Raw genomic sequence first — 10,750 nt, 5'->3', positions numbered from 1 at the left:
ATCATAATATGATTAAGTATATGTACGTGTGTGAATGGGAATGAATGATGCGTAAATGTGGAGTGAACAAAGCGAAATCCTACGACTGCGAGAAAACGCATCTGCTATCGTCTCTTGCGCACAAAATGAACCTCACTTGTAAGCGTTAAATATACTTTGCCAGCAATGAAACTGTATGTTAATTTGTAAAATATAATGCTCAATAAAATTCCTTTATATTTTAGATTGTTACTGGCAGCCATGACTGCATAATTCGTCTATGGGACTTGGTTGCTGGAAAATCTAGAGCCACTTTCCTTAATCATTAGAAGAGCGTAAGAGCTATAGAGTAATATCCCATCCATCATTGTTAGTACACATTAACGTTAATTTTAATATATTGTAATGTATTATCAATTTTTATTCTTTTTAATTTTGCCTTAATTGATAGGTATATGTTTGCATCTGCATCAAAAAGCTATTTTATATCAGATTATTTTAACAAAATTGTAATAAAACAAAGGATGTCCGTCGAGTCAATCGTAGTGGCTCACAGCTCCTCATTTAAATCGAAGTCTTCTTCAGGAAAATCTCTAATCTTTATATGCATTGGTTTCACGAAACCATCGTATTTTGGTGCGCATTAAAATTATCTTTTACTACCAACACTAATGAAAACATATAATAAACATAAATTAAATTAAGCAAAAAAGGGATATGTATTAGTATAGTATAAGGAGATATTAAATGTGTATGCTTGTATCTTCCATCATTTTTCCTAAGAGTTTCATCATACTTAACACCAGTCCACGAGCCATCTTTATATTCAATTTTACTTATAGTTATAAAATATTTATATAGAATCGTAGGATACATGATTCAAACAAAGATGAATTTTATTGGTATAAGATATAATTTTCTACTGACCAACATATAAAACTGTAAGTTTTCGCTTTCGTTAATTTGGGACAGATACCTCATAGCGATCTTTAATTTTACTGACTGGCTAAACGTTCTTCTGCCTCATCCTCTCGTTTTTCTCTTCTTTTTCTTTTTTCTCTTCGTTTCTGCTCTTCTTTTCATGTCTTCTTCATTATATTTTACTACTTTGTTCTTCTCAAGAAATGCTTTGACAGTATGTACAATACGAAACATAATTATAGATATTTACCTTTTCATCCAAGCGTGGAAATGATGCGTAAGATATCGTTTTAAAATATCACTTCCACTTTGCAGTCTTGAGAAAGAGATGGACGAGATGAATCATCAGCTGCAACGAATGCATAAGTTAATGTCTCACCGCGTATATTTCATTTCTCGCCTTTCGTTATGAGTCACTGCGCAGGCGTGCTTCGCAGGAACAGCGACTCTCATTCTTCTCGAGTCGGGATGCATTCCAAAAGTTGCAAAAAAAAAAACGGGCTCTTACCTTTATGTCCACGACCGTACATGTGTGTATGTGTGTGTGTTTGTGTCTATGCGTGCGTATGCGTGCGTGCGTGCATGTTCGCCACGAGGATAAGGACTCCGTGGTTTATAAGCTCCACAGTATACCCTTTCATCATCAATATAGTGATCCTTTCCGTATCAGTGAAGTGTATTTTCTAACAAAAGAAATGTACTAAAATGAAAATTACTAAAGCAAATAAGGAATTAGACCGCTTTTCAAAATTCTAAAGCAACTGCATATGAATTTGTACTATTTTATAGTTGGAACTTATAGTTTGATTGCAACTCACAAATCATGTAAACACGTATGGCTGAACGCGTATATTACACACATTCCATATTCCATAGCACAACTAAATAGCTACAACCAAAGTCTATTAGACTAGGTCTGCAAACTTAGAAGAGCTGCAAGAAAAAATAGTATCGAATTCAATCACACCAGATCTTATAACTATCGTTATGGATACGTTTTACACACAGATACACATACATTCACACACATCATATACACAAACATACACATATACGCACGCACGCATATACATACATATACACACACACACATACGCATACACACACAAACACATACTTCCACTTACGTAGAAACACGTGTAAAGCCTTATCTTACTCGCCGTGGCCTCTTTATCGCAAAATCTGAATAGAAATGTTTAAATGATCATAACTCTGCGAAAAAAAATCGTAGGGATCTCGACAATCCCGCGTTGTTCTTGTCTCTGAAAGCCCTTTCAAATGAGTCTTCACTCAACCCCATATGTCATTTAAGATTTTCCGATCTCTCACTTCCCCCGCCCCTCTGTAATGTAGAGCTGGATACTTTTGTGGTTAAATGATAGATTTTGTAATCCCATTGTATTCCTATAAATTTCAATCCAATATCTTATACCATTCAGGAATTATTTAAGTGGCTTGGAACTTTTGGCACTGTATATGGACACACTACGGTGCTATTCCCTCTCCTCTTCTGTTCCCTGACATATATAAGCACGTAGGTATGTGTAATCGATGAAACTGGTGAAAATGTATCATAGGGGGCGCTTTTAGTATGAATGACGATTTATTTAGGAATTTTAGGGAAGATATATGTACTTTCTATGATAAAACGGATAAATTTGGAACCATAATGGCGTATATATACAGGGTGTTATAAAAGTCCGGGAAGAGCAGAATAACTCGAAAAATTTGAGTTCTAGAAAAAATGCGAAGTACTGGGTTTCTATGATTTTTTCCTGGCTATCTGACGGTGACCTTGGATTTGACCTTGACAATGATCTTGAAGGTCATTTCAAGGTCAGGTCAATTTTTTTAAATGGGACCCCATACTTTTGACCCCAAAAATGAAAAGAGCGGAAAATTTTACGTTCGGATATGGCCTTGAACACCAACGTCAAATTTGACCTCTGAAGGTCACATAAAGGTCTAAGCTTGTTTTAGGCTGAAAATGCGAATATCTTCGAAAATGCACCTGCTAGGGAGCAATGTTACGCATAAGAATAAGAATGTAGAGGTCAACGAGGGAACCGAATCTAACGTCGTATTTTGCAAATTCAAGATGGCCGATTCAAGATAGCGGCCGATATTTAAGAATAACAAAAATTGAATCTCGTTTAAGGAGTTTTTGAAGTCGTTTCTGAAATCGAATCCGACGTTGGATTTTACAAATTCAAGATGACCGATTCAAAATAGCGCCCGATATTGAGGAATTACCAACAATCGGAGTGTGACCTCGTACGTAACGTAAAATCTCACTCTTCACATTATGGGAGGGGGTAAAAGTATGTGTTTCCAGCCTAAAAAAATTAATTGACCTTGATATGACTGACACATAACCTTAAGGACAAGGTCAAGGTTGAAAACGTCATATCCGAACGTAAAATTTTTCAATCTTGACACTTTTGGTCAAAAGTATGGATTTTCAGTCCTAAAAAATCCGGTTTGATCTTAATAATAATCTTAACTCATGACCTTGAGAATAGAGGCAAGATCACGGCTGAATGTCCCTCGTTGACCTCTACATTCTTATTCTTATGCGTAACATTGCTCCCTAGCAGGTGCATTTTCGTAGATATTCGCGTTTTCAGCTTAAAACAAGCTTATACCTTTATGTGACCTTCAGAGGTCAAATTTGGCAGTGTTTAAGGTCATATACGAACGTAAAATTTTCCGCTCCTTTAATTTCTGGGATCAAAAGTATAGGATCCCATTTTTAAAAATTGACCTGACCTTGAAATGACCTTCAAGGTAATTGTCAAGGTCAAATCCAAGGTCACCCTCAGATAGCCAGGAAAAAATCATAAAAACTCAGTACTTAGCATTTTTTTTCTAGGACTCATATTTTTTGAGTTATTCTGTTCTTCCGGGACTTTTATAACACCCTGTATATAAAAATGGTTTTTAGAAATATTTTTTAAGGAGCTCCGTGATTGAAGTCATATTATTTGATCTTGTTGATTCTCTACATGAGAACAGTAAAATCATAAATGCAATCTTCCCTTAGAATCCAACGTAAAATGCATTTTCACTAGTTTCGTCGATTTTACTACACATACCTACGTGGTTACATTAGGTTGTCTAAAAAGTATTGAGCTTTTGGAGGTAAAAATTGAGAATACATTTATTGTTATTTGTAAATAACATTACGAAACCACATATGCACCATTTTGTTCGATGACCTTCTACCATTTTTCTGGCAATACCATAATCTCGTCGCTATAGAACTTCTGTGGTTTCTGGTCAAAAAATTGTGACACATGGTTTTCACAGGCCTCATTTAAAACTAACTTAACATCATTCAAGGAGTTCTGCAGAGACCGAAACAAATGATAGTCTGACGGTGTCAGGTCCGGGCTATACGGTAGATGCATTAAAACCTCCCAGCCAAGTTCTCTCAATTTCTGACGGGTCGTTAAAGATGTATGCGGTCTGACGTTGTCAGCGTGGTGGTATACAACACCCTTTCTGTTGACCAGTTCCGGCCGTTTCTTTTGAATTGCTAGGTGCAATTGCGCTAATTATCGACAGTATAGGTCCGACCGAGTCTATCGTTCTGCCTGGCGGCAGCAGCTCGTGATGCACGATGCCCTTCCAATCCCACCAAACATACAGCATAACCTTCCCGGGCGTCAGTGTGGGCTTTGCCACAGACTGTGAAGCTTCTCCTCGCTTCGACCACGATCTTTTTCGCACATTGTTATCGTAGGTTATCCACTTTTCATCACTCGTGATCAAAGTGGAACTCGCTTCAGAAATGGCTCGATTTCTTTACATTTCAATAGAGATTCGGAGATAAAAATTCGATCGAGTTAATTTTTTTGAGTTAGATCATGTGGCACCCAAACATCGAGCTTCTTTTTGTAGCCAGCTTTCTCCAAATGGTTTAACACTGTTTGATGATGGATGTTTGATGATGGATGTTTGATGATGGATGTTTAGGTCATTGGCGACGCCATGACTACTTACATGCCGGTCTTGCTCGATTTTTGCCAAAATATTATTCACTTTTTCTGTGATTGGTCGCCCACTGCGAGAAGCATCTTGTACATCAAAATTTCCAGAACGAAAGCGATTGAACCATCTTTTGGTTGCTGCTTTTGATAACGTATCTTGCCCATACACAGTACAAATTTTTTCACAGGCCTGCGTAGCACTTACGCCTTTGTCGAAATAAAATTGTAAAATGTAACGCAGTTTTGCGGAAAGTTCATTCATCTTCACGGCGCAATACCTTACGTCTGATAATAGAATTCCAACACTTTTTGTACGTCTACTAGCTTTAACTGTCAGCTATCAAATGACGTTAGGTCTGACCTGCTGCGACTCATATATCCTGAGATTTGGGACACTATCGCTATCTCGTGTGCAAAAGGCTCAATATTTTTTGAATAACCTTATATATGTCAGGGGGCAGAAGAGGAGAGGAAATAGCACCGTAATGTGTCTATATATATACTTTGAAACAGACTCTAGTCTTTTCATCCTTTATATTATTGGGTATGGGAATAAGTTTCTGCCCATTTTAAATACAAAATAGTCATTTATTTAAACGAAAAAATACAAAATAATTTTATTCAAAGTACGTCCCATTGGTAGCGACAACTTTCTCCCATCTTTCAAGTAATAAACGGATTCCTCGAAGAAAAATCAGGTTCTTTTGACTCGATCTATTCATTAAGCCATTTTTCGATACCTTTATGAGAAGTGAACCGCTCTCTAGAAAGGGCCGACTGCATGCACCGAAACAAGTGGAAATCCGAAGGAGCAATATCTGGTAAATACGGCGGGTGGGGTAAAATTTCCCAATTCAATCCTTTCAAGTACTTTCGGACTGGTTATGCGACGTCGAGCTTAGCGTTGTCATGTAGCAGAATCAGCTTGTTGTGCCTATTATCCCATTCCGGTCGTTTCTCTTTCAATGCTCGGTTCAAACGTATTAACTGCAGTCGGTAACGGTCCCCAGTTATGGTTTCGGACGGTTTTAGAAGCTTATAATAAATAACGCTCTTCTGATCCCACCAAATGCATAACATAACTTTCGAACCGTGGATATCCCGTTTTGGAGTCGATGGACCTGGTTCACATAGCATCACCCATGATTTCAGTCGTTTAGGGTTGTCGTAGTATATCCATTTTCCATCGCCAGTGACAATTTGATGCAGAAAACCCTTCCTTTTTTGTCTTTGAAGCAGCATCTCGCATGTCACTAGACGACTTTCAATGTTTCTCTCCTTTAATTGATGTGGCACTCAATTTCCTGATTTTTGGACCATTCCCAACGCATGTAAATATTTTCCGACGGTAGATCTATCAACATTTAACTTGTTTGAAAAATCCTCGAGCGTTCGACTCGGATCTTCTTCAAGTAAATCTTACAGTTGTGCATCTTCGAATTTTTTAGGTGTCTCTTCATGTTTTCAGTCGCTCACGTCATAATCACTATTTCGAAAACGCCGAAATCATTCTTTACATGTGGTACTCGATGGAGCATGATCGCCGTAAATATCAACAAGCATTCGATGCGTTTCAGCAACACTTTTCTATAGAATATAGTAATGGAGTAACACTTCTTGTAAATGCTGCTTCGTTGGTGTAAATGTTGCCATTTCCAACGCGAAAAAAATGATGTTTACGCTTCAAACGAATGTCTACTACTGCGATTAACAGCTCACAAATACACCTTGAAAACACAAGTACAGCCGTTCCATCAAACACAAAATTAGTACAACTAGCGATATCTTTCTGAAAAGGGCGGAAACTTATTCCCGTACCCAATAAGTATATCTAGTTATACAAAATTCGCCAAAAGGGTAAAAATGGGGTTTAGGGGACCCACCTCCCCTAAACCCTACTTTTAGCTTGTCACTGATATATATTATCAAGGATACTCTACTGAGTGACATTCAAGAGGTTTTAGCCGTCGTTCATTGTTTGTTAAAAAATAATTAACAAAAGAAATTTCATAAATAGAATGTAATTTTCCGACACCGTGTATATATTTAAGGAATGAGCACGTGCTATACACGCGCTATATATGAATATATATCACCGCACTATGAAATTTGTTCTGTTTTGATTATTTCTATTGTGTATATTCTTACTTGGTATGCTTCGTATTATCTGTATTATTACACTCAATTGCTCTTTCGTCGTTCAACTAGTTGGTCGCTTAAGTAAATCCAAGAGTTACGTAAATTTTCAAAATGTATTTACATGAATATTTATATATGACGCATAATTTCGACATTTTATGGGATTTCTTATATGAAAAAAGGTCGTTCGAAATGAAATAATGTATCCGCGATGTAAAAAATTATTAAAGACAAATAATCCACATGAAAATCGTTTATTACATTGCACAAACGTATATGAGATTATTATTTTACGCATTATCTTGCAGAATTTATATTTAAAAAAGCATACGATTTTGACAAACGTATTGATAGTTTTTTCGAAATTATGAATTTAATATATCCATTAGATAATCCGAACATAGAATAAATTTATTTATATACATTTCTTCTATTAATACATATATATAGTATAAGATTATGTAACCTAATACTAAGTATAATACTCTCAATTACTATTAAATTGATGTATATATATGTAAAACAGTATACCTATATGCGCGGGGGAGGGGCTCCGCCCCTCCTCCCGCACCTCCCCCAAAAAACCTTTTTCTTTTTTTCACGCAGGGGAAATCCATCATGTATACCCCCACCCTTTAAGGGGGTGGGGGTTATGCCGGACTCCTACCGACTAAAACCCTTGCGGGATGTCTACCTGTCGGACCGTGAGGAGGGGAGTTAGGGGAACTGCTCCCGCATTCCCTCCCCAACCCCCCAGCCCCAGGGCTCTAAAACGAAGAGCCCCACGCCCCGTGTACCGCACCCCCTTCCCCTTTCAGAGAATTAGTGGGAGGGCGCAATCCCCGGCGGATTGTCCCGCCGGTTGGCCTTCTGGTGTCACCTAGGAGGAAGGGGACATCCACCCTTCCTCCTTATCCCCCCTCCCTGTGAATCCCAGGGAGAGGGGAGAATCGGGGAGGTGGGCCCAACCCCAACTGGGTTGTCCACCTCCCCTTTTCCCTACTTATCCGATCAGTCGGGGGAGGAGGATAGGTCTGACCCGTCACCCCCCCCGACTGACGGAGTCGGGCCCGAGGTGGCCGAGGGAGGCGCCGACCCATATAGGTCAGCGGCCTCTCTTCGGTCGATGCCACCTCGGGCCCGCTGTGAATCCCCCCTCCCGGGGAGCGCCGGCCCCGTCGTCTTCTACGACGACGTACCCCGGGCCGACGCTCCCACTCGGCGGCCTCCTTTCGGGACATCATGTCCCTGCTGAAGGAGCCGCTTCCCAGGTTTCCTCGCTCCCGCACATAGCTTTTACTAGGTGCGGGAGCGAGAGCCCTCCCTCCCGGCAATCCACCGCCCCGGCCAGGACACGGCGCTGCTCGTCCCATGCCGCGCAGGCGGCCAGGGTATGCAGCGCCGTGTCCATAGGCTCGGGGCAGTGGTGGCACCGAGTGGTGGGCTCCTTCCTTATCCGGTGCAGATACCTCCCGAAGCAACCATGCCAGGTCAGTATCTGCACCAGATGGAAGGACATTCCACGTCCCCGCCTGCCTGACACTTCGGCCAGGCAGGGGCAGACAGCCTCGGCCGTTGCGAGCCCGGATCCTCGGGAGTCGGCTAAAACGCATTCTCACCGCTCCAGGGCCCAGGCTCTGGCCTGGGTCTTCAGGGCCTTCAAGACCCTGGCCGTCAACTCCCCCGCCTCGCGGAGCTCCTTTACCTTCCAGTAGAGGATTGCCCTCTCCTCGGCTAGGAGCTCCATGGGCGGGGAACCGGCCAGTGTGGCCGCCATGTACGACACGGTGCGGAACCCCCTGATCGCCCTGATCAGCAGCGGCCTTAGGGCCTGCCGTAGCAGGCGTTTGGCCGCTGACCGTGCTGACCTGCAACTGGGGCACCCATATTGGCGCCCCGTACAGGGCGATCGAGAGAACCGCACCGATGTACAGGCAGCGAGACCGCCATCCTGGGCCCCCTTGGGCGCGCAGCAGGCTGGCAACTGCCATTCCTGCCTTGCGCATCCTGGGGGCCAGTTGCCTGAAATAAGGCCCGAATCTCCATCGGCTGTCCAACGTCAGGCTGAGATACTTGATCGTCGGCCCGACGCGAACGTGGACGCCATCGACCAGGACCCGGGTCTCCGGCGACGCCACCCGACTGCTGTCGTGAAAGTACACGGCTTCAGACTTGAGGGGCGCCACCTTGAGACCCAGGTCCCCGATGGTTCCCACCACCGATGCCACTGCCGCCTCCGCTCGTAGGTGGGCTTCCCCACAGCTCTCCCCTCCGGCCACCACTAAAGTGTCATCTGTATAGCAGACGACGTGGCAGCCGTCGGGAAGTGGAGTGCGAAGCACCCGGTCGAACGCGATGTCCCATAGCAGAGGGCCGAGAACTAACCACTGCGGGACACCGCGTTCCATAGTGCGCCAGCCCTGGACTCCGCCCTCTTTGGTGAAGGCGAGGTCCCTGCCCCCGAAGTAGTCGGACAGGATCCGCCGGAGATAGGCGGGCACCCCGTGATACACGAGGGACCGCCCAATCTCCGGCCAGGGCAGGGTGTTGAAGGCGTTGGTGATGTCGAGAGATACCGCCAACAACACCCCGCCCCTCCTCTTCACGACCGTCCGGGTCAGGTCCCGGACCTACTGGATAGCATTCAACGTGGATCGTCCGGGCCTGAACCCATATTGCCGGTCGTGGAGGTCCGGCCCCTTCGAGGACAGGTGCTGGATGAGGCGGTCGGCAATGATGCGTTCCAGCAACTTGCCTGCCTCGTCCAGCAGGCATATCGGCCTGTAGGCCGACGCACTCCCGGGCGCCTTGCCCTCCTTTGGGAGGAGGACCAATTTGGCCCTCCTCCACTCTTGGGGGAATACCCCCTCCTTGAAGCACCCTGTCATGACCCTGCACATGGCCGTGGACAGGTCTCCTTCGGCCAAGGCGAGAGCCCAGGCGCGGCCAGGAATCGCATCGGGGGCTTCTCCCTTGCCACCGAGCTTTTTCCTGGTCCTGATGAGCTCCTCTGGAGTGACCTCCTCAGGCCCTCTTCCCAGTCTCCCTCCCCCAATTCAGGGGAAGGGATCGTGGGAGGGCCCCCTTTCGTCCTCGGAAAGAGGGCGTCCAGGAGCCCATCGAGGGCCTGGGGGTCCATCATCTCCGTCGGTGGGGGCGCCCATGGACGAACTTTCCCCATCGTCCTCTTATATGGGTGCCCCCACGGATCCTCATCCAAGGAGCTCACCAGTTGCTCCCAGGCTACTCGCTTGGCCTCCTTAATGGCCTTCTGGAGGACTACTCTCTTTGCGAAATAGTCCTCCTTTGCCCTTGTTGCTTCCCCGTCGTGTCGGCGGGCCCGGACATAGGCCCGTCTAGCGCGGCAGGCGGCATCGCGAAGCCTCGCGATGTCCTCCGGCCACCAGTACGCGGCCCGGCGCCGACGGGGGTGGGGTCGGGGCATCGCGGCCTCGCAACCCGACGCCACGATACCCGTTATTTCCCCAGCCCCTTCGAGGGGGCTGGCTCCATATTCATGTGCCAGGTGGCCACAAGGACAGCGGCCCGAAACCTGTCCACATCGAATCGACTGAGGGCCCATATTTTGAGGAGGGGAAAGCTCCCCTCCCCTGGGCAGCGGGCCGACAACCGTTTTGGTTTGGGGAGGTGGAGGGCCCACATCACGTACCTGTGGTCAGACAACGTCTCGCCCTCCACCTCCACCTTCCATTCGAATA

The 10,750-nt window shown here is 44.7% G+C and overlaps 1 protein-coding gene across 1 annotated transcript; it reads right to left on the bottom strand.

Annotated features, from left to right (window-relative positions):
• Window positions 1-529: 529 nt before the first annotated feature.
• LOC105185835 (uncharacterized) lies at window positions 530-1,134 on the bottom strand. The gene is made up of 2 exons (XM_011145632.1): window positions 1,051-1,134; window positions 530-619 (listed from the first exon to the last, which is right to left on the bottom strand). Exons 1-2 carry the CDS (start codon window positions 1,132-1,134, stop codon window positions 530-532), a joined length of 174 nt encoding a protein of 57 aa, XP_011143934.1.
• Between the last annotated feature and the right edge of the window lie 9,616 nt (window positions 1,135-10,750).

The sequence above is a fragment of the Harpegnathos saltator genome, unplaced genomic scaffold, assembly GCF_003227715.2.
Source record: "Harpegnathos saltator strain DR-91 unplaced genomic scaffold, Hsal_v8.6 scaffold109, whole genome shotgun sequence".
Classification (NCBI taxonomy): domain Eukaryota; kingdom Metazoa; phylum Arthropoda; class Insecta; order Hymenoptera; family Formicidae; genus Harpegnathos; species Harpegnathos saltator.
This window is presented reverse-complemented; position numbering and strand designations above follow the sequence as displayed.

Bases quoted from the DNA above. Each gene is read 5' to 3' on its own strand.
- LOC105185835 (XM_011145632.1), bottom strand. From the start codon at position 1,134: ATGTTTCGTATTGTACATACTGTCAAAGCATTTCTTGAGAAGAACAAA. The intron at 620-1,050 runs GCAGAAACGAAG...TAATTTTAATGC, and splicing joins AAGAAGACATGAAAAGAAGA to GCACCAAAATACGATGGTTT.